The following is a 24497-nucleotide window of genomic DNA, read 5'->3' as shown; positions in this document are numbered from 1 at the left end:
AGGCGGCACTGATGGGCACTGACAGGCGGCACTGATGGGCACTGACAGGCGGCATTGATGGGCACTGACAGGCGGCACTGATGGGCACTGACAGGCGGCACTGATGGGCACTGACAGGCGGCTGTGATGGGCACTGACAGGCGGCTGTGATGGGCACTGACAGGCGGCTGTGATGGGCACTGACAGGCGGCTGTGATGGGCACTGACAGGCGGCTGTGATGGGCACTGACAGGCGGCACTGATTGCCACTGATAGGCGGCACTGATTGGCACTGATAGGCGGTACTGATTGGCACTGATAGGTGGTACTGATTGGCACTGACAGGTGGCACTGATTGGCACTGACAGGTGGCACTGATGGGCAGCACTGATGATGAGGTACTGATGTGTTACTGCTGGGCACTGATTGGCACTGTGGTGGGCTCTGATTGGCACTGTGGTGGGCACTTGAAGGGTTTCTTATTGGGGGAATGCTGGGCACTGATTGGTAGTGTTTTTTTACACATCTGAGGGGGCTGTGCTGATAATCAATGTGCTGATTATCAGCACAGACCCCCCCTCTGACAGGGAGAGGCTCCGATCGGCTCTCCCTGTCAGCGTGAACCGAGGAATGCTGTTTACCGGCACTTCCTGGTTCATGCTGTGATCAGCTGTGATTGGTCACAGCTGATCACGTGGTAAAAAGACTCTTAAAGAGGCTTCTTATCATGATGGGAGATGCAGGGTGTCAGACTGACACGCCGCACTCGCGATCGCCAGCATGTTATCCTGCTGGATGTCATATGACACCCAGTCAGGATAACAGAACCACTTCCCGGCCATCAATCTGCTATAGGCCGGGCGGGAAGTGGTTAAACCACAAAAGTTAGTTATACTGTGAGTATTACCTGTTTCCCCCCTCACCTTCCAGGACAACTACTTGAGAGATGATCAGCTCCTCCCTCTACAGGAAACAAATCAGATAGAATTTAAAAGGCCCCTCCCTTTCCTCTGACCCTCAGTTGTATTGTGTTTCCAGTCCCTCCAGGAGCACCGACACGTTTGTTCTTTACTTATGGTCTGGTAACTGTGGTTGGTGGACCCCCCTTCTCTGGTTTCATCCAGGACTAGTTGTGGCCAAGTCCTGGATGATGGTCTGTACCAGAAGGCTTTCCTATTTCTAAGGGTTACTTGCCTTTGTAAAATGGTGGCAACTCCCTTCCTTTCCCCAGCGCTGCTGTGTGGAACTGTGTCCTCCTAATTGCTTCATTCCGGTGTACCAAGATGGCGTCAGGAGGACTTCCGGTGATGCAACAAGATGGCGCCGGAACCGGAAGTCACATGACGCACTTCCGGACGCCGAGTTTTTATAAGGAGCATGGTGTGGAGACACTGAGGACATACTGCAGGGGAATGGCCTGCTGAAAACGCCATTCTAGGTGCAGTTTTTGCGGTACAGCAGCAGTCTTCTCAACCGTTCTCCGCTTGCTTCATGGAGCCTGAGGACAGGTCTGAGGATGGAACGTCCGCTCGTATTGAACCAGCGGCAGCATCTGGGTCCCATACTGCCCCCAAGGTAAGCCCTGGTCTGTGGATAGCTACAGCAAGGGACTTCTTTTGTATGGATCCTTTTTATTCATGGCCCTTGTTTCTGCTCTCTTCTAGGCCAAACCGGTGAAGAAGAAATGTGGGAACTGTAGAGCTCTGATAGTTAGAAAAAACTATTTTGTGAGGATTGTATCCCACCCAGAGCTAGTTCAGAGTCTTCCTCCTTTAAGGAGTTAATGACTTCTATGAAGGAGGTAGTGGATTCTTTTCGGTCACTGAATGACAGGGTTACTAGTTTAGGCCCTCCCTCTTCTAGACCCATAGCTCAAGATCCTTCAACCTCTGCCAAGTCCCATCCCTTATTAGTATCTGAGACTATTAGTTCACGCAATACCTTTGATCTGGAGGAGGGTGAGAATTCAGTCTCTTCATCTGATGAAAAGTCTGCATCAGAGGAAGATACAGGTAGCTCATCCAAGTATCTCTTTCCAGTTGAGGATATTGATGAACTATTAAAAGCAATTTATACCTCAGAGCAGATTGAGATGCCACAGCATGCTCAATCTGTACAGGATAAAATGCATAGGGGCCTTCAGGGACGGAAATCTAGAACCTTTCCGGTACATCAGTCTCTTAGAGACATGATTCTATCTGAATGGAAAGAACCTGAAAAAAGGTTGTTCCAATCCAGAGGACACAAAAGAAGATTTCCTTTTCAGCCTGTCTTTGAGGAGGTTTTCTTTAAGTGTCCTAGATTAGATGCCCTAATGTCGCAGGTGTCCAAAAGATCAGATCTTTCTTTTGAGGATTCTGGGGTCCTTAAGGATCAAATGGATAGGAAGGCTGACTCATTGCTGCATAGGGCCTGGTTCAGCTTTTTCTTTAGGCCCAGCGGTAGCATTTACCTGTGTGGCTAGAAATCTAAACGTATGGGTTCAGCGTCTAGATGATCTTCTGGCATCTGACACCCCCAGAGAAGAGATTAGAGAATCCCTCCCACTCATTGCCAAGTCAGTCGCCTTCTTAGCTGATGCAGCAGCAGATTCAGTGAAATCCGCAGCTAGGGCTTCTGCTCTCATTAATTCAGCTAGGCGAGCTATCTGGTTTAAATCTTGGGAAGGTGACCTTATCTCCAAAAATAAGCTCTGTGGCATTCCTTTCCAAGGCAAACTGTTGTTTGGTTCTTCCTTAGAAGAAGTCTTATCTCGTTCCTCTGAGAAAGGTAGACGATTCCCTTCTTCCCAAAGGAATAAGCCCCAGAATAAGAGGCCTTTTCGTGGCTTCCAAAACAAGGCTAATTTTAAAGCCAACAGGCAACAGGCTAAAAAGAAACGGTCCTTTAACAAAGACAAACTCAAAGGAGGAACTCCCTTTGCTCCTTCAGCCCCTTCCAAGAATACCCAGTGACGCCAGGTTAGGGGTAGGGGGAAGATTGTGCCATTTCATCAAGGAATGGGCAGAGATTTCCACCAATTCCTTCATCCTTCAAACTCTGGTAAAGGGTTACAGATTGGAGTTCAAAATTCTCCTCCCCCCAGAGGTTTTTTCTTACCCACCTGCCGAGGGACCAAGAGAGACGGCAAGCCATGTTAAATTTGATCTCTGTGTGGGAAACAGAGGGAGTTATTTCTCCTGTCCCAAAAGATCAGAAATTCCGGGGATTTTATTCTCACGTCTTTCTGGTCAAGAAAGCTTCCGGCGGCTTTCGTATGGTCATAAATTTAAGTGTCCTGAACCAATACATAGTTTACAGACGTTTCTGTATGGAGAACATTTATTCAGTAAGAAATCTGTTGTTACCAGAGGTCTTCATGGTGACCCTGGACCTTCAGGACACTTATCTTCATGTACCAATCTGCCAGAGCCACTGAAGGTTCCTCAGGTTTGCAGTGCTTGTGGGAAACGAGCCGTCTCATTGGCAGTTCAATGCCCTTTCTTTTGGTCTCTCGGCAGCACCGAGGATTTTCACAAAAATCATGGCTGAAGTCATGGCCTGTTTTCGAATTCAAGGTGTATCAATCGTCCCATATCTAGGCGATTTTTTCAAATTTTTCTCAGGGCAAGGAGTCCCTTATTCCAGACCTACAGTTGGTTTTGCGGACCTTTCAAAAATTAGGGTGGAAGGTCAACCAACAGAAGTCTTGCCTAGTACCCTCACAGAGAATACTTTTTCTGGGTTATCTAATAGACTCTGTTGCCCTAAAGATTTTTCTTCCCGAAGAGAAAATTGTGAAAATTCTTCTCTCTGTGCAGACCTTCAAACTGCTCCCTCAGACCTCCCTTTGGCGAATCATATAGTTGCTGGGCCTAATGACTGCAGCCATTCCAGGGGTGCCTTGGGCTCAATTGCATTCCCGACCCCTTAAGGCTTTTCTTTTGCTCAATTGGGATCGCAGGAAAAATTCTCTGGATCAGCTGGTAAAACTACCAGAAGGGAATTTTCTAGATCTCGCCTGGTGGGAGCAGCGAGAACATCTGCAGAGGGGGAAGGATTGGGCACAACATTGCCCAATCAAGATTACCACAGACGCCAGTCTGTGGGGTTGGGGTGCTCACTCACAGGGTTGGCAGGCTCAAGGAGCCTGGTTGCCAGAGGAAGCAGGTCGCTCCTCGAATTTCAGAGAACTTCTGGCTGTGAGGAAAGCACTTATGTCTCTGGGAGAGAGGGTCTATTCAAAGGACCTTTTAATATTTTCAGACAATGCCACAACAGTGGCGTACTTGAACAAGCAAGGGGGCACTCGCTCGGAATCACTTCTGTCATTAACGCAGCAGATTCTGTCCTGGGCAGAGATCTATGTCTCTTCAGTAAGGGCAGTTCACATCAAGGGGTCAGAAAATATGCTGGCGGACTTTCTGAGCAGAGTGAGCATCAGTTCCAGCGGTTGGGAACTACATCAAGGCACGTTCCAGGAGGTGGTGCTAAGATGGGGTCTCCCCACAGTGGATCTTTTTGCTTCCAGTCTCAACTAGAAACTACCGGCGTTCTTCTCTCTGTAGAGAGAAACAGAGTCCTTGGGGACGGATGCACTGTCCTTCCCTTGGGACTTCAGCCTGGCCTATGCCTTCCCTCCTCTTCCCTTTTTGCCCTTAGTGGTTCGGAAAATTATTCAGGACAGAGCAGAAGTCGTTCTGATTGCCCCCTGGTGGCCCAGGAGGAGTTGGTTCTCCTCTCTGAAGGCCCTATCTGTGTATCCTCCCTGGCCCCTTCCAGTTCGAAAGGATCTACTCCATCAGGGACCGGTATTGCATCCAAACCCTCAGACCTTCCATTTGACGGCCTGGAGGCTGAGCGGCGCATTCTACAGTTAAATGGATGTTCAGAGAGGGTTATTCCTACTGTCCTGGACAGCCGTAAATTGGTCACAAGAAGAATCTATGGGAAAGTTTGGAAAACTTTTATTTCCTGGCAAAGGAAATCTGGTTTAGATTCTTTTTCCACTCCCTGCATTTTAGATTTTCTGCAGGAGGGAGTGAAAAAGGGGCTCTCTGTCAACACCCTTAGGGTTCAGGTTGCTGCCCTATCTTTATTTTCAGAGAGAAGACTAGCGGTAGATCCCTTAGTCAGGAGGTTCCTTTTAGTCAGATCTAGGTATACTCTCAGGATCCTCAAACATGTTCCTCCCTGGGATCTGTCGTTGGTATTAAATGCACTAACAAGGGCTCCTTTTGAGCCTTTGCATGAGGCTTCCCTGAAAATTATTTCTTTGAAATTGTCTTCCCTTTTGGCTATTGCGTCAGGGCGAAGGATTTCTGATCTAGAGTCTCTTTCCTGTAAAGATCCCTTCCTGAGGATTTTAGAGGACAGGGTGGTGATTAAACCCGATCCACTCTATTTACCCAAAGTTTCTTCCAACTTTCATAGGTCCCAGGAGGTAGTCCTCCCTAGTTTCTGCACCTCTCCCAAAAATGCGGAAGAGGAAAGGTTTGGTCTTTTAGACATTAAGAGGTGTCTTCTACTTTATCTAGAAAAGACCAGTGAGTTTAGGAGTTTCTCCCAACTTTTAGTTTTATTCAGTGGCCCCAAGAAGGGGTCCAAAGCATCTAAAAGTTCTATTGCTAGGTGGATTAGGGGAGCTATCTGTGAGGCATATAAAGAGTCAGGTCGCACCCCTCCTTCTAGAATTAGGGCCCATTCAATGAGATCCATGGCCACATCATGGGCAGAAAGAGCGGGAGCTTCATGGGAAGATATCTCTAAAGCTGCCGTCTGGTCCTCCTCTCATGCATTTGTCAAGCATTATAGAGTTCAGATGCTTTCCAGCCAGGACCTTTCCTTTGGTAGGAAAGTGCTTCAGGCTGTCGTCCCTCCCTAAGGTATAAAATCTTGCTTATCCTCTCAAGTAGCTGTCCTGGAAGGTGAGGGGGGAAAACCCCCGTTAGACTTACCGGTAACGGTATTTCCAGGAACCTTCCAGGACAGCGTCTATATTCCCACCCTATTCTATTTTTTCACTGGTCAACCATGTTTTCCTGATGGTGGTGTGTTTTATGTTTTCTATTTTTTTCCTCTGCCGAGTGCACCTTTGGTGGAGGTTACTTGATCTTCTAAACAACTGAGGGTCAGAGGAAAGGGAGGGGCCTTTTAAATTCTGATTTGTGTTTCCTGTAGAGGGCGGAGCCGATCATCTCTCAAGTAGCTGTCCTGGAAGGTTCCTGGAAATACGGGGTTTTTTTTATTACCTGCCATCTCTATATGCCATGCTATTACCTACTGTGTTCTTACACTTGCATATTTGTTTATTCCTATACTTTTTTGATATTTTTGCTGTTTTATTACCAGACAAAACAGCTTGTCTCAAACCACCCCTCCTCTGAAGAAGGAATTAATTATTCATACCTATATTCCGAAACATGTTGATACTCCAGTGTACACGCACATCGTTTGGCCTCTCATCATGAGATCAACTGTGTGTCTCAGAATCTAGCTGTTATGTAATTATTCAGTCTGACTAATTAGTTTTTAGGTTGATATACCTTGTGTACCAATTCTATTCTTGCTTTGTATTTAATACATTTTGTATATTTTTATACTCATGTTACTCCCTTTTCTGGTTACTACCCTTTGCTCAAAAAATCCCCGGGGCACCCCCTTTTGCAATTTAGTTGTTAAGGAGCTGACATCCCAACAACCAGTCATTCATCCATGCTTGACAGCAAGGATGAGTCATAGGTTGGTAAGAAGTCAGCACCCACTGGCGTCCTAACAGAAAGTGTCTGCTGCTAGATGGGGGATTCCTAGCTGTCAGTAAACATAAAAAAAAACTGAGTGGAGGTCCCCCCACAATCCATACCAGGCCCTTCAGGTCTGGTATGGGTTTTAAACCATCTACCCCTCCCCTCCTCCCAAATCATGCCAGGCCATATGCCCTCAACATTAGGGAGGTACTATGCCCTGGCAAAGCACCTTGTCCCCATGTTGATGAGGACAAAGGCCTCTTCCCCACAACTCTGGTCTGGGAGTTGTGGGGGTGCGGAGGATGACCTTTCAGAATCTGGAAGCCCTCTTTATTTGTGCCCCCAGATCCCCCCTCCATGTGAAAGAGAATGGGGTACATAGTACCCCTATTCATTCAGCATAAATTTGTCAAATGTAAATAATAACAATGTAATTGTGGAATATTGTATGTAATTATTATGCAGTATTCCATTTAAATAGCACGTGGAGTTCTCAGCCTCTTTTCACTATTTTTGTCTCCTTAGTTTCTTTGTTGTAAAATGCCTGTGGTTTACAGAGATCAATAGCTCAGGCTCACATGAATAAGTCAGAGAGGGGGCTCAGGAGTTTAAAAACGAATAAGCTAAAAATATATATTTATAATAGACCCAAAATCAAACTAATAAGCGAAAATTATATATTTATAATAGGCCCAAAATCTGCTCTAGTTCTGGGAGGACATCATATGACATCCTCCCATTCTTGCCCCGCATACGCACCCTCGTGGGTGCGTGGCAATCGTTGGTGAGCTGTGTCCCTATGACACAGTGGCCATCAGTGCTGCCAATCAGTGCCGCCTGTCAGTTCCCTTAAGTGCTGCCTATCAGTGCCACCTATTAGTGCACATTAGTGCCACATATCAGTGCAGCCTCATCATTGCCTTATCATCAGTGCCACCTCATAAGTGACCATCAGTGCAGCCTCATCTGCGTACATCAGTAAAGGTGAAAAATTACCTGTTTGCAAAATTTTTTAACAGAAATTAAGAAAACTTTTTTTTTTTAAATGTTTTTCGTTTTGTTTAGCAAAGAATAAAAAAAAACCCAGTGGTGATTAAATACCACCAAAAGAAAGCTCTATTTGTGTATAAACAAAAACAAAATTTAGTTTGGGTACAGTGTTGCATGACTGCATAATTGCCATTCAAAGTGCGGCAGGGCTGAAAGCTAAAAATTGGCCTTGGCAGGAAGGGGGATAAAAGTGCCCAGTAGGAAAGTGGTAAAGTTTTGTGAGAGGATATCTTGCTGTATTGGCTAATATTTAATGTTCTAGCTATCCTGGAGCAAGTATTTAACTAGTACATTTTTAATACTGATTACATTGCTAATCACTGCTGTACATAATCTAATTCTTGCAGTAGATTTGCTTATTTCCTACTTTTGTATTCTACATATGATCCATTAGTTATAGCTGAATATAAGGTATTACCAAGTCCACCATATTTTGAATTAGCACTGGCTCCATTGCGTCTTAGTAAACAAACATTTATTCTAAAGCATTGTTTCTGTGGGATATAGCTATAGGACAATGCAGACAAGTCTTATCTGACAAACGTTAATAAAAAAAGGCTAACTCAAACTGAACTCAGGGTACAAAAAACATCCATTTAAATATATTTCTCAATAGCCACAAATGATGTTAACCTGCTTTGTGCAAACACAGACATTGCATTGTAAAAAGTTAGTAACATCATCATTGTGCTGTACATAGCCTATACAGGGAGCAGAGCTGTAGGAGGGACCCAGCAGACTCCACCCACTACAGGCTGCCTGTGGGATACTACAAGAGAAGGGTTGCTACAAGACCAGCCACCCTGCACAAAGAAAGAACAGCAGTGAAAGGTCTTAATACAGAAAGCAACGTTTCATGCTGGATTACTGCACAAATCTGGAAGAAATACACACGTCATCCCAAGATTCAAGTAAGAATTTACATGACTCCTGTATGTAGACAATATTTGCTTATACTGGAGTTCAGTTTTAAGTAAACATAATTGCTAAGGTATAAATCATTTAGATTTGATTTAATCCTGTTGTTCACATACTGTATGTGGTGTTTTTCATTTTTCAGTGATGGAGCTGCCATGTCTGCCACTGAAAAGTATGTTGGAACCACCTAAGCTGTTGCGTAGACCTCTTCCCCCTAAAATAGTACCTGTGCTAAAAGGAAACAAGCCATATAAGAAGGAAAAAGGTATGCAAATGGCAATAACATATAATGGTATTGAAGGAAACCTGTGCTAAAAGTAATATGTAGGCTGCTGCTGCTATTTTTGAAAATACTTGTTGCCTGGCTATTTGAGGTTTCTATACTTTGTGAATCACTGACGCAGAATAAACACGCTGCACGTGCAGTCAGAGTAAAGATCCCATTCACAGTGGGCACACGTTATTCATTGTATAACACGCACCTGCCGGTGTGCGCTGTGAAGGGGCAGTGTGATGTGTTGTTTATAAGGCATCACACTGGGGTTGATTTACTAAAGGCAAATCCACTCTGGAAGTGCAGTCGCTGTAAATCTGAGGGGAAGATCTGAAATCGGGGGAAGCACTGCTGATTTTATCATCCAATCATGTACAAGCAACAATTCTGTTTTTTAGATCTGCAGCCACTGCACTTCCAAGTGCACTTGTAGTGTAAAGTGGATTTGCCTTTAGAAAATAAACCCCACTGTGTACCTTTTTCTTTTTTTTCATAACTTTATTGAAGTATTACAAAATGTGGTATTGATGAAATGTTTTGCAATACTGAGCTCCATATTGGTGGGAGCTAAAACAAAGCAGAAAGCAAATTTCCCTGTATATGCTTTGGGGCTGTGTTGGGTAGTGCTGCTAAGTGCAGACCAATGCATATGGGGTGAATAGGTCCTAAAATTAATACTTATTTGCTTTCTTCTGGGACCTTGACTAGCATTTTAAGAAGGAGAGGTCAGAAGCAGCAGCTTGCATATTCCTTTCAGTACAGGTTTCTTTTTAACTCTCTGGTCAGGAAAATTTTACCCTCTTCCTGACCAGAGAACTTTTTACAATTTGGCATTGCGTCGATTTAACTGACAATTGCGTGGTTGTGCGACACTGTACCCAAACTAAATTTGCGTCTGTTTTTCCCACAAATAGAGTTTTCTTTTGCTGGTATTTGATCACTTCTGCAGTGTTTATTTTTTGCGCTATAAACAAAAAAAGACCGACAATTTTGAAAAGAAAACAGTTTTTTTTACTTTCTGCTATAAAAAATATCCCCAAAACATATATACATACATACATACACATATATAACAAATTTCTTCCTCGGTTTAGGCCGATATGTATTCTTCTACATATTTTTGGTAAAAAAAATTGCAATAGGTGTATATTGATTGGTTTGTGCAAAAGTTATAGCGTCTACAAAATAGGGGATAGATTTATGGCATTTTTATTATTATTTTTTTTTTATTAGTAATGGTGGCGATCTGTGATTTTTATCGGGACTGCGACATTGCAGCGGACAGATCGGACACTTTTGACACTATTTTGGGACCATTGACATTTATACAGCGATCAGAGCTAAAAATAGCCACTGATTACAGTATAAATGTCACTGGCAGGGAAAGGGTTAAACACTAGGGGGCAATCAAGGGGTTAAGTGTGTTCCCTCAGCGTGTTCTAACTGTAAGGGGGATGGGACTGATCGCAGATCGCCACCATTACTAGTAAATAAAAGAAAATAATTATAAAAATGCCATAAATCTCTCCCCTATTTTGTAGACCCTATAACTTTTGTACAAACCAATCAATATATTGCTTATTGCGATTTTTTTTTTTTTTTTACCAAAAATATGTAGAAGAATATATATCAGCCTAAACTGAGGAAGAAATTTTTATTTATTTTTTTTAATTTGTGATATTTATTATAACAAAAAGTAAAAAATATTGTGTTTTTTCAAAATTGACGCTTTTTCTGTTTATAGCGCAAAAAATAAAAACCGCAGAGGTGATCAAATACCACCAAAAGAAAGCTCTATTTGTGGGAAAAAAAGGACATAAATTTTGTTTGCGTACATTGTCGCACGACCATGCAATTGTCAGTTAAGGCGACGCAGTGTCGTGTCGCAAAAAATGGCCCTGTCAGGAAGGGGGTAAATCCTTCCGAAGCTGAAGTGGTTAAGGAATGCATCTCATAAAGTTGGTACACAGGTGGACCTGTTTGTGATAATCTTCCATTTAAAGTGGTATTTAAGCAGAGTTCCACCCACTTTTGAGAGGTGGTCTTAAAGGAAAGACCACCTCTCTACCGCTCGTTTTTGGATAGTAAAAAAAATTTTTTTTCTTCTATATTACCTTTTTATGAAGTACAGCCTGTACTTTTGATCCATCCGGTCCGTGGCACAGGACGTCATATCCTCTTGTGTGTCGAGCCCCCGACCCCCCTTCCTGCTGTCTTCTGGGACCTGTGTGTGTCCCAGAAGGCAGCTGGCCATTCACAAAGCGCCGCGTGACTCGCGCATGCACAGTAGGAAACGGGCAGTGAAGCCGCAAGGCGCCACCGCCGGTTTCCCATTATAAGAATGGCGGCGCCTGCACCCGATCTGATGGAAGGATCGGCCTCGGGGGGGGGGGGGCCAACATCGCGGGCTCCCTTGACAGGTAAGTGTCCTTATTAAAAGTCAGCAGCTACAGTGTTTGTAGCTGCTGGCTTTAAAAAAATAAAAATTTTGCGGGTGGAACACCGCTTTAAACCCAAAAGCAAACATTTATTATATTTCAGCATATCAAATTTTAGATGAGGTGGCTGTGTTGTCTTTTTTAGGCTTTCCTTCCCCTATTTTCACCTGGTGATCTGGCCAGTAAGTATGTTGTTATTCAAAAAACAAGTTCTCTTTCAGATGTAGCAGTTAGAAGTTTGAGACAAATTCATCACTGATATGGGGCTTACAATGATCAGCTTTTATTTATTTATCCCAAAATAGAAAAAGCTGTTCCCGTAACTTCTTCTAAAGTATTAGATGGAGTTTGGCTTCAATTTGTTACTGTGTTTAAATCTGCTAGTACATCTAGGACTATCCCTCCCCTAGACTGACAATGCTGCTGTCCACAGGTACTCCCTGTGCTCATTCATTCAGAGTGGGGGCACAGGGGGTGTGTTACTGGCTGAAAGAAAAGAAAAAAGAAGAAAAATAATGCAGTTACCATGTCTAATGAGTGGTAAGCTGCAATATACACATTTTCTGGTTTTAGATTTAATACCACTCTAAGCTCCATTTATTGCATGATGATTACAGCCCTACCCACAATCCACACAAATGCGTTGTTCAAAAAGGAATTCTTATTCTTAAAGAGTCAACTTTTGTTGAGGAAACAATACCCTCTGGGTGAACAATGTCCATTGCAGGGATTTTATTAAACTGTGTTGCAGTTTTCTTCCTGTTTCTGCTGTTTGTTCTGCTATGTCTATTGGATAATGATTCTGAATGGGAGTGATGTTTCATTATTGATCAGCTGATGCACTTGCAGTGCTCCAATGAGGAAGGCTGCATGGTCTTCATTCCTTTGAAATTGATTAAAGTGCATGTAAACCCTCAGATATACCCAGTGAATTGAACTGCCTCAGATGATATACAGGGATGAAACAAATCTCCCTACATAAGTTTTACATGTATATTTCCTGTCTTCCTCTTTATATACTGTTTAGAAAGTACACATTGTGTTAGGAGATTTTCTCTTCCTGGTTACCACTGCAGTGAAGCCTGGGCATACAGCCAAGACAGCAGATTGGAGGAAAGGCACACAACCCCTCTTCTCATAGGTGGAGACTTTCAGCTCTGTCCCTTGAATCGATCCGCACCCTGCTAATCTATTTATAGCAACCTCCCCAATACAAAATTCTGGCTGCTTTTATCATATGTGACAGAGAACTTGTCAGGAGTTATCAGTCTGATAACAGAAGAATGGAGCAGGAGACAGCTACAGAGCATAGTGCTTTGAAGAGAGGATAACAAAACACTGCAGATATATGTGCCCAGCTCAAATTTCACGAATCGGATTTACATTCACTTTAACTCTGTTGGAGAGGATGACTACAATCTGACTTGTATCTTAGTGCAGACTTTTGGGAAAATCAGTCAGCCAGTCACGCAAGCAGGAAATTATATTACTGGAGGCTTGGTGTACAGAAGGCCTCCAGGTATCCATATTGCATTGAATTTTACAGAAAATGACAGAGCTGCAGATTAAAAAGGAAAGGTAATTTCTTAATAACGTTCAATTACAATATGACTCGTCTTGCTATTATATATGCTATATATTTTTTTTAATGTGCTATATTTTTTCCTTACAAAAGTGGATTTACCCTTTGTTTGGTAGCTACCAACCAAAGTTAACTTTTCTGACGTTTGACCCAAAGAAAACAAATGCTGGGGGGAGGGGGGTACCATAGTCGGCCACTTTATACCTTAATATGTGTTAATTTTGTACAGGGAGCTCCCCCTCTTGTGAACAGCAGAAAATACAGGAGATCCGTGCGATACAAGAAAATAAACATGGGAGTAGTGATTTGGTGACTGCAGAAAACACAGACCTGCACTGTGAAGGTATGTTCATTAAAGAACTGACAACATAGCAGTTTCAACGGTGTTTGTAAAAGACATATACAGTATATTGCATTGTGAGCATATTGCTTTACACATCTTAATAGGAATGCATGTATCTAATTAGTATAGATACTCAAAAATGAATGTATAGCAGTCTGAATTCTCAGGTACAGGGCAAAGGGTCTTAGAGGTTTATATTGAATAGTCAGAATGTAGACCCAATCAGACTAAGATGCATGCAAATTAAGTCCTTAGAAGCCAAAGTAAAACAACAAGGCTCATTTTGAATTGCAAAAGCACAAATTAAACAAATACTAAACCAAACAACAAAATAGCAGCCCCGCCTTTCTGATTCTTAAATATCCCTCACCCATGCTCCCTTGCCACCTCATTCATCCACTGAAACCCAGTGAGATACCCGGTGTCCCATACCCGAATCAGTTTATATTTGCTATAGGTCTACTTTGAGTCAATGTGTTATATGATTATTTTCTGTTATATTATACTGTATACGATGAAAACAGTAATAAACCCAAAAGCAAACATTTATTATATTGCAGCTTACCAATTCTTAGATGCGATGGGGTATTAGTTTACTTTTTTAGGCTTGCTTTCTTCTATTTTTCATCTGGTGATCCAGCCAGCAAGCCTGTTGTCTTTCAAAACCACAAGCTCTCCAGCAGAGTGTATCAGTTTACATGGTTGAAACAAGCCATGCAACAATGGCAGGGGTGATTAAATTGAGCAGATTTTATTTATTCATGCAAAACCTGTATCCCAAAAGGGAAAACAACTGTTTGCTGTAGCTGATTATAAATTGACTTCAATTTGTTATGGTATCTAAATTTGCTAATGCACTTAACATTACCTCCCCCCCCCCAACCCCAGATTGGCAATGCTGCCGTCTGCTATGCCTCCTGTGCTCATTCCTCCAGAGTTGTATAACAGTAGGTGTGTTACTGACCAGATAACCAGGTGAAAACAGAGGGAAAAAAGCCAAATAAATGAAAACTGATGTAGCCACCACATCTAATGATTGATAAGCTGCAACATAATACATTTTTGGTTTAATACGGCTTTAAATTGTAAAAACATTGCCACCCATTTAATGGGAAATTTGTATCAATAAAATAAAACATAAAAGCAAATGTGAAAGAAAATCAGCTACTCAAAATTCTAATTTTCATAAATAAAAAATCTACATTTCATCACATTTGGACACCAATTGTTTATAAAAGGACTTTTTTGTTCACATTCCGCATTTTGGAAAGACAGTTACTGTATGAGCGCTATTCTCATATATATTATATTATATACAACCGTGCTGTTGACTGAACACACACTGTACAGTCTAGTTGGTTATTTTCCATGCCAATTATTTGTAAATATGAAAAAGGCTCTTCTTGATGTTTATATAATTTTTTTTCTGATCTAAAGATTTACACCTTATCTGGCATTAAGATGCTCAAAACTATCAACTATAGTTTTCATTTTAAATGGTTGAATTATTAAAGCTAAACAAAGTTTTTATGTGAACAGCTAGTGCACAGGTTTTCTCTGTATGAAGCTTATTGCTAAGAAACCAAAACTGCAGCTGTTGATCACATTGTAATTCTGAATATTTTGCCTGGGTTATTATGGGAGTTAAAGTAGATGTAAAAAAAAATCGGCACTGATTATGACATTTTAAAATCTAAGCAATACAGTACGGTGGGTAAACAATAGTTTCCTTCTTTTTTTTTTTTTTTGACAGACTGGATTCGTGACCATGGAGCCCCTACACCTGCTGCAAGTAGATTAAACAGTGATGATTACCCTGTATATTGGAGCAACCTGAGCACACTGAGCTGTATCCGGGAACAGCATAAATATCCTATCACTGAGCAAATACATCATGGACAGTTAATGCGCAGAGGACCAGCAGATTTTCCATTAAAAAGACGCCATAAGCAGTCATTGCAAAATGTAAATGTTCTGACACATATTAATAATGGTGCCCACTACCAACATTCCGTTCCTGAATTTACCTTTAATGACATTACAAGGTCAGCTTATCACACAGGAAGTTTGACAGAGTTATTGAACAAGCCAATGATCTCTAGTCTGCCCTATAGCAGCATGGAAGACAGCATTGCAAAGCTGCAGCGAAGGATACAGGATAAGATTCACAATGTGATTCTGTTGCCTCACAACATCCCAGAAGTATCAAAAAGAGTTCCCCTGCAGCAACTTGCTCTTGGTAATTCACTTTCTTCAATTTGCAGTATATCATAAATGCATAACCTGATTTAAAAAAATAATTCTATACCTTGGGCAAAAAGTAATGTACTTTATTACATACAGTACAAAACACAATAAATCATAATAACCAAATAGAATCAGAAATATCTTTTTCATGTACCAGTCAGAATGTATCTTTTTTGTACAGTATCTAAAAATAATGAAAGAGGTACTTGCATTAACAAAGCATAGGTTTACTTTTTACCTAAAAGTCAATTAAATATTTCCAGTCTTCTATATATTACAGTAAATAGGAGGTGCAATTCAGATTGAGGCCCTCTGTCAAAAAAAAAACACTTGAGAAATAAGGATGCTCATATTTATATGTGAAACTTGAAGTACAGTCTCATTAAAGGGGTTGTAAACCCTCAAGGTTTTTCACCTGAATGCATTCTATGCATTCAGGTAAAAAACCTTTTGTAGTGCAGCTCCCCCCTCAGAGCCAGCCCTTTACGTACCTGAACCCGAACGTTCCAGGGAACGGGTAGAGCAGCTCCAGCCCCTGTCTCGGGTCCTCATTGGCTGGATTGATAGCAGGAGCATTGGCAGGGTGGACGGGACCGAGTCCTGCTGTCTATGTCAATGGACGCAGCATCAGTACTCCTTCTGTGGAGCGCGTCCACAGGCGTGCCCCCAGGGAATAGGGATCTCCGTGGGGGCACTCGAGAAGAGGAGACAGGAGTGCCGTTGAGGGACCCCAGAAGAGGAGGATCGGTGCTCCTCTGTGCAAAACGCTTGCACAGAGGAGGTAAGTATGACATATTTGTTGTTTAAAAAAAAAAAAACTTTACAGCCCCTTTGACCACTTCACTCCCGGCCCACTGTTAATTGACGTCCGCAGATGGAATCTCCCATCTTGGGCGGGCGTCTTATGATGTCTTCGGCTTCTCGCCTCTCATGTGGGCCCCCGCGGGCCTGCAGCGCGGCGATCGGGGATGAGGCGTGTCCCTCGGACACAGCCCATCCCAGATCCATGTAAAGAGCCAATTAAAAAAATGGCTCTTTACCACGTGACTGGCTGTGTCTAATCAATGTACTGTCCATGGTGCTCGTGCGCGCCCCTAAGGTGTGTGCGCAGAGCGGCAATCACCCTGACACAGCCCAACCCCAGTTGCAGTAAAGAGCCAATGAAATTGGCTCTTTACCACGTGACCGGCTGTGTCCAATCACAGCCGGTCACAGAATGTCAACAAGCCGTGGTAGCGAGATGTTACTGGGGTCTCCTCCTCACACATCGATTGTGTGTGAGAAGGAGAATCCGGTAACATCTCGTTACTGCTTACAGTGTACACAAATCACACTGATTGCCCCCCCCCTAATAAAGAGGACCTGTCACCACCCATCCTGTCACCACCCATCAAAGTAACAGAGTACCTGTCACAGTCCATCTAAGTACCTGACACAGTCCATCTGAGTACCTGTCACAGTCCATCTGAGTACTTGAATACCTGAGTACCTGTCACAGTTCATCTGAGTACCTGAGCACCTGTCACAGCCCATCTGAGTATCTGTCAAAGTTCATGTGAGTACCTGTCACAGTCCATCTGAGTACCTGTCACAGTCCATCTGAGTACCTGTCACAGCCCATCTGAGTACCTGAGTACCTGTCACCAGCCCATTAGAGTACCCGGGTACCTGTCACCAGCCCATCCGAGTACCTGTCACCAGTCCATCAGAGTACCCGAGTACCTGTCACCAGTCCATCAGAGTAACCGAGTACCTATCTGCAGCCCATGCCTCATAGAATATATGTTGGGGTGTTTGCTTTCCAAAATGGGGTAATTTTATGGGTAATTCCACTGTCCTGGTTCTCAAGGACCTTCAAAAGTGTGATGGGTAGGAATGAAATGAGATGTGTAATTTATGCTCCTAGCACACCTGAAGGTACTACTTCAATGTTGGGCCTCTGTATGTGGACTGACTGTGTAAAAGTCTCACACATGTAGTATCGCAATACTCAGGATGAGTAGCAGAATGTGTTTTGGGGTGTAATTTTTGCTATATACATGCTATGAGTTAGAAATATCTTATAAATTGACAACTTTGTGTAAAAAAAAAAAAATAGGTTTTCATTTTCTTTCCACGTTTTCTGAAGACTTGTGTAAAAAAATGAACCGTTCAAAAGACTCATAATGCTTGTGGTGTTTGCTTTCCAAAATGGGGTCATTTTGTAGGTAATTCCATTGTCCTGGTGCTCCAGGGCCTTCAAAAATGTAATAGGTCGTTAGAAAATTAGAGGTGTAATTTATGCTCCTAGAACCCCTGTTGATGCTCCCTGCATGTTGGACCTCTCTGTGTGGCCAGGCTGTGTAAAAGTCGCACACATGTGGCATCGCCATACTGAGGAGGATTAGGAGAATGTATTTTGGGGTGTAATTGGATGTATGCATATGCTGTGTGTGAGAAATAACTTGTTATTATGACAATTAAAAGAATTGTGGGAAAAAATGACAACTTCAAAAAACTCACCATGCCTCTTACTAAATACCTTTGACTGCCTACATTTCAAAAAGGGGTCATTTGGAGGGTATTTGTACTTTCCTGACATTTCAGGGCCTCAAGAAATGAGATAGGCCGTCAGTACATCAGGTGTGATCAATTTTCAATGATTTGCATCATAGCTTGTAGACTCTATAACTTTCACAGAGACTAAATAATATCCACTAATTTGGGTTATTTTTACCAAAGAGATGTAGCAGTATACATTTTGGCCAAATTTATGAACAAAAATTACTTATTTGCAAAATTTTATCATAGAAACTAAAAAAGGTTTTTTTTTTTTTTCAAAATTTTCACTCTTTTTTCACTTATGTCGCAAAAAATAAAAAAGCCAGTGGTGACTGAATACCACCAAAAGAAAGCTCTATTTGTATGAAAAAAATGATAAAAAATTTGTTTTGGGTACAGTGTTGCATGACTGAGTAATTGGCATTCAAAGTGTGAGAGCGCTGAAAGCTGAAAATTGGTCTGGGCAGGAAGGGTGTGTAAGTGCCCAGTATTGAAGTGGTTAAGCAAGTGTGAAAATGTTATATGTAATGTCACTTCCTTTCAGTAGTGAGGCTAGGACAAAGGTGATGTATTTCTTTCTTGTTCAGCTCTGCAGCAATAGATCACTAATCTGTTTCTGCAGAGCTGCATGGGAGGGATCTATTCATTTATCTATCTCCTAAAAACAAATAAATGAAAAAATCCCCATGTCTATGGCAGATGACCTGGATAACAAATGCTTTGCAATGTAGCATTTGTCATGTACAACACTGTACACAAATTCAATTTATATCTTTTTTTTTCTCACACAAATAGAGCGTTATTTTTATGATATTTGATGACCAATGCGTTTTTTTTTATTAGATAAATGAAAAGACCAAAAATGATATTTTCTACGTTCTGTTATAAAACATATAAAAAAAAATCTAATTTCTTCATAAATTTAGGCCAAAATGTATTTTGCTATATGTCTTTGGTAAAAAAAAAAAAAAAAAGGTGTATATTGGTTTGTGTGAAAGTTATAGTGTCTACAAACTATGTTCCATATACTGGAATTTACGCAGTTATAGGCGCTATATTGGTAATGGCGGTGATCAGTGACTTAGTGGGACTGTGATAGTGTGGCGGGAAATCTGGTGCTAACACACTGGCTGGGAGGGACACTAACTGACACTGATATTGCTAGTGACACTAATACAGTGTTAAGATATAATATTGTACTTTACTAATGATACTGGCTGTGAAGGGGTTAACATCAAGGGGTTAACTGTGTGCCTAACAAGTGTAATGTGTGCTGCTTTTAGTCCTGGTTCATACCATTGTGCTGTGTGATATTGCATGTGATTTGCACCGCACTGTAGTGCAAATCACATGCGATGTCTGTGCGATGCGATTTCAGCCATACAGATAGTATGGCTGAATTTGCATCGCATCCGGCCCAAACTCCCACAGGACCCTTTTTTTGGTCACCCATGTGATCCGATTCATGTCCGAACTGATAGTTCGCACTGCGATATGCGAACTGATTTGGGGGTGTCATTAACTTTCTATTTGAAAAATATTTGCCAGTACACCATGGAACGGCGTAGATAGCGTCCAAACGTGTATTTAATTTATTGCATGATCACAACACAAGGAGAGTGCAACGTTTCGGAGTCACGCAGGACCCCTTCGTCAGGCATGTGATGAAGGGGTCCTGCGTGACTCCGAAACGTTGCACTCTCCTTGTGTTGTGATCATGCAATAAATTACACATTTGGACGCTATCTACGCCGTTCCATTTTGACTTGCACCAGTATCCAGCTGGTTGTTGCTACAGCACCCATATTTCGTGAGCTCATCCAGGAAAGTGTGCGATGGGAATATGACGTATTAACTTTCTATTGACACTCCCAGCAGTGCGCATAGGGCAGTGTAAACTGCCTTGCGAGTCAGGTGTGATGCGTTAACCCACAGTGGATTCGCAGTGTTCCCGCATCGCACTAGTGTGAACCCAGCCTAACTCACAGATCTGGCTGTTTTTTCTCCCTGCTTTTAAGGGAGAAGAAACAGCCAGATCTCTGTTTGTAAACACAGAATCCTGGGCTGTGATTGGACACAGCTGATCAGCAGGTTTCAGCTGAAATCATTGGCTGCAACCTACTGACAAACTCGTGCTGTGTCCAATCACAACACTGTGAGCAGTCAACAGGCGGTTAAAGTGGCTGTAAAATCACATAGGCTTGTCTTTTCTTAACCTGGCAGACCCCCCAGTTTCAGTAGCTGTTGTCCTGGGATCCCATGGTGGCTGGTGGTCACACAAATACAGGCGCAAATTTGTTTGTGACCTATAAATATTTTAAACTGAAAATACTGCTAACATGTTTATTTTACATTGCAGAGCAGCAGCAAGCAATGATGAAGGAGGATACAGAAAGTGCAGGAGCTCTAGGTACATTGCCTTCTATTTGTTTTTCCTATACTGTATGATTTTTATCTTCTAATTGGAGGACCGAACACACTGTACAGCTGTATAAACAACTAAGACCCCTTTCACACTGAGGCGCTTTCACGCTTAGGCCGGTTTCACACTGGGGCGGTGGGTGCATTGATGGCATTGTTGGTAAAATGCCGATATTTTTAGCGGCACTTTACCGTCGTTTTAGCGGCGCTATTCGGGCCACTAACGGGGCGGTTTTAACCCCCGCTAGCAGCCAAAAAAAAGGTTAAAACCCGCCGGCAAAGCGCCGCTTCAGACACAGCACCGGCTGTTTCAGGGTGCTTTGCAGGCACTATTTTTAGCGCTGTAGCGCCTGCAAAGCGCCCCAGTGTGAAAGGGGCCTAAAAAAAGAGCCTGAAAAGCTCACGAAAACCTATTTTCATTAAATCAATGAATGCTTTCACACTGGGGCGGTGCGCTGGCTGGGTGGTGTAAAAACGCCCCTCTCCATTGAAATGTATGGAAAGCGCTTCAAAAGCTCCTGAAAAGCTCTTCAAAAGCGCCTGAAAAGCTCTTCAAAAGTGCTCAGTGTTTAAGAGCCCTTGCACACTGGGGCGGAGGGCGGCGTCGGCGGTAAAACGCCGCTATTATTAGCGGCGTTTTACCGTCGGTATGCGGCCGCTAGGGGGGCGGTTTTACCCTCCGCTAGCGGCCGAGAAAGGGTTAAATATCACCGCAAAGCGCCTCTGCAGAGGCGCTTTGCCGGCGGTATAGCCGCGCCGTCCCATTGATTTCAATGGGCAGGAGCGGTAAAGGAGCGGTATACACACTGCTCCTTCACCGCTCCGAAGATGCTGCTAGCAGGACTTTTTTTACCGTCCTGCCAGCGCATCGCTCCAGTGTGCAAGCCTTCGGGGCTTTCACACTGGAATGACAGTAGCGGCACTTTCGGGGCGGTTTGCAGGCGCTATTATTAGCGCAATAGCGCCTGCAAACCGCCCCAGTGTGCAAGGGCTCTTACTGGCAGTTTACAAGTGCCTCAGTGTGAAAGGGGCCTTATATGCAGAAGCCTGTTCTCAGTTTCTGCATGTAGGCTGTCTGTATGATTCTGAATGGTTTTATGATTAATATTATTTTGTCTTTTTCAAGGAGAAGATTCTCTCCATGAGTTATATAAGTCACAACATTTCAGAAATTCTGATTCCATATTAAAGGATCAAAGTAAAATATTGGAAACATACTGTGACCTTGCAATGCTTGAATGCCTAGTACATGGAGGACATGCCTTAAGTCTAAAGGTGAGAACTCCAGACAAATGTATAATAATCTTAGTTCTACACTACTTCAAAAGTCACAAAATCATTTTCAGCTAGACCAAAATCTGTTTAATGAAGTACCACACATCAGTTGAAAGTTAAAGTCGGTTTACAGTGGGAGAGTGTATTCTATAGGCTCAGGAAAGAGATACAGTATACTAGTTGAATCGCAGAAGAAAAGGAGCTTATAGCTGTCAGCACCAATGTAATAGTCATCACTGTTAGTCCAAACAGGAGACAGGATGGTGTCAAAAGGTGTGCAAAATCAGTGTCTTCTACCACATGACTAGCATAGCATAGAAGAGCTAGGGCAGGGGTGTCAAACTCAATTTCATCGTTGGCCACATCAGCAGTATGGTTGCCCTCAAAGGGCCGGTTGTATCAGGAGTGCAGGGTTTAGGGGTGTGCTGTGCAGAGTGCAAAGTTCAAGAGTAAGCTATATACAGAGTGCAGAGTTCAGGGGTGCGCTATGTGCAGAGTTCAGGGGTGCGCTATGTGCAGAGTTCAGGGGTGCGCTATGTGCAGATTTTAGGAGTGCGCTATGTGCAGAGTTCAGGAGTACAGTACGTATAGAGTGCAGAGTTCAGGAGTACAGTACGTATAGAGTGCAGAGTTCAGGAGTACAGTACGTACAGAGTGCAGAGTTCAGGGGTGCACTATGTACAGAGTGCAAAGTTCAGGAGTACCCTATGTACAGAGTGCAGAGTTCAGGAGTATGCTGAGTGCAGAGTTCAGGGGTGGACTGTGTACAGAGTTCAGGGTTGCAATCCATATATAGTGCAGAGTTTAGGGGTACACTGTGTACAGAGTGCATGGTCAAAGAGCGCACATACATACAGAGTGCAGAGTTTAGGGGTGTGCTATGCACAGTGTGCAGCACAGGCTGTCCACATCTCATTTCCACCCCTCCTCATCAGCTCTGACCTTTTCACCACTCTCCTCCATCCCCCACCTCTGCATACATCTCCCTCCTCACCTCCACAACCCTCATCCCCTCTTAAGTCCCCCAAAGATTCTTTGCATCTCTACTCTCTCCTACCTGGACCGGCTCTAATACCTCCCTGTGTAGGCGGCTCTAGTACCAGTGTAGGAGGCTCTGCCTTACCTTGCAGGGAGATCATTCTGTCTGTCAAGATTCTGGAGATCTGTCCCCGGCGTGAGTGTATACCAGGATGTTTGTCCAAAAATCTACTAGTGTACCATCTTTAGATACTCTAGCAACTTTGGGTGTATTTGACTAACAAATGAAGGCCTCATACACACAGGATGTTTTGCAAACGCTCCTAAAAGCTTTTCCTCCTGGCGGCAGCATAATGCTTGACACACTGTATAACGCGTTAAGGTGCTTGGGTGTTAATTCATTTCATTGGCCAGAATAATCATTTATTGGGCATTGAAATGAATTAATGCTCAAGTGCTAAACGCGCCTAACATTAACACACGTTTATATGTGTTTACATATTAAGCGTCAAGCATTTTTTCTGGCAAAACACTGCTGCTTCTGGACGCACAGGCAGTGGGTTTCGTTTTCTCCCTCCAAAAGCCCCTACCATTAAATGCTGATAAAAGCTTATGTGTGCATGGACACATAGACTAACCCGCAGGGGAATTTAGAGGCAGGAAAAAAAACACCTGACGTCCCTAGAAGCAGCTGTAAAAATGTCCAGTTTGCATGAGGCCTAAAGCCAAAGTCCATCTAACCCAGCGGTTCTCAACCCGTGGGTCGCAACCCCCTGGGATTGCTGATTTGCCAGGGGGTCTCGAACGCTGTTCCAATCCGGACAGACCCAACTCCGTACATATAGTAATAACGGGTCCGTCTTGGCCAGTGAGATGTCACTTTCGGGAGAGGAGAGACCACACAGAAGTGATGTTCGCCGCTATCTTGGTACACTCGTCCACAGTAAGGCTACAGTTAGAAGTCGTCAAGCGAACATCTTTTTACACCCACCGAAGTCTTGCATTTTACAATTATTTTTACCAGTAAACTGAGCTTATATACTATATAAGGCTTATATAGTATATAAGCTCAGTTTACTGGTAAAAATAAGTGTAAAATGCAAGACTTCGGTGGGTGTAAAAATATCTCCGCTTGCCGACTTCTAACTGTAGCCTTACTGCGGACAAGTGTACCAAGATGGCGGTGACGGAACGTCACTTACCTTTCCACATACGGGTTGCTGATTCTGATGTGACACCTGAGTAACTGGTAAGTCAGAGACAAATGAATAAAAACATATTAGTACTGTGTGCCACCGGCCCAATCAATCAATAGATTGTGAATAAATAAGTCCAGCATGACCTGACTGCAAGAAAAAAAATATTATTATTATTATTATGGAACCAAACATATAATTTATATATATATATATATATATATATATATATATATATATAAACGTCCCAGTTGGTTCCTCAAAAGTGGTTATTCCGTGCCAGTGCTAGATATACAAAGTGTATAGCACCAAAACAGCAGTTATTGCGCCACCACCTTCTGAATTGTGCACTCACCAGAATACGGTATAATAAGGGCCTGATCAGAATATGGTTACTCCAAAGATGCCTCAGCAGGTCCAGCGTTATGTATTCTCCACCCATATACTCATGCAAGATAAAGAGCCATCATTGTGCAATATTCCAATAAAGATAATTTATTTTGCTTAAAACATGAACAGATGTACACTCA

The 24497-nt window shown here is 42.8% G+C and overlaps 1 protein-coding gene across 3 annotated transcripts in view; it reads left to right on the top strand.

Moving 5' to 3' along the window:
* The window catches only part of LRRC63 (leucine rich repeat containing 63), a 71352-nt gene that overhangs the window by 16641 nt on the left and 30214 nt on the right, over positions 1 to 24497 (top strand). Inside the window, exons 2-7 of one of the 3 annotated variants that reach the window (XM_073614143.1) lie at positions 8455 to 8665; positions 8815 to 8937; positions 13196 to 13309; positions 15063 to 15548; positions 20457 to 20507; positions 21645 to 21793. In XM_073614143.1, the coding sequence (XP_073470244.1) occupies positions 8611 to 8665; positions 8815 to 8937; positions 13196 to 13309; positions 15063 to 15548; positions 20457 to 20507; positions 21645 to 21793 (978 nt within the window). In that variant the 5' untranslated portion in view covers positions 8455 to 8610. The remainder of the gene's footprint in view (positions 1 to 8454; positions 8666 to 8814; positions 8938 to 13195; positions 13310 to 15062; positions 15549 to 20456; positions 20508 to 21644; positions 21794 to 24497) is intronic. The other 2 variants (XM_073614144.1, XM_073614145.1) reach the window with 2 other exon arrangements.

This window comes from Aquarana catesbeiana, linkage group LG02 (genome assembly GCF_042186555.1).
Source record: "Aquarana catesbeiana isolate 2022-GZ linkage group LG02, ASM4218655v1, whole genome shotgun sequence".
Classification (NCBI taxonomy): Eukaryota; Metazoa; Chordata; class Amphibia; order Anura; family Ranidae; genus Aquarana; species Aquarana catesbeiana.
The sequence above is the reverse complement of the archived record's forward strand: the minus strand, read 5'-3'. Positions and strand labels throughout refer to the sequence as shown.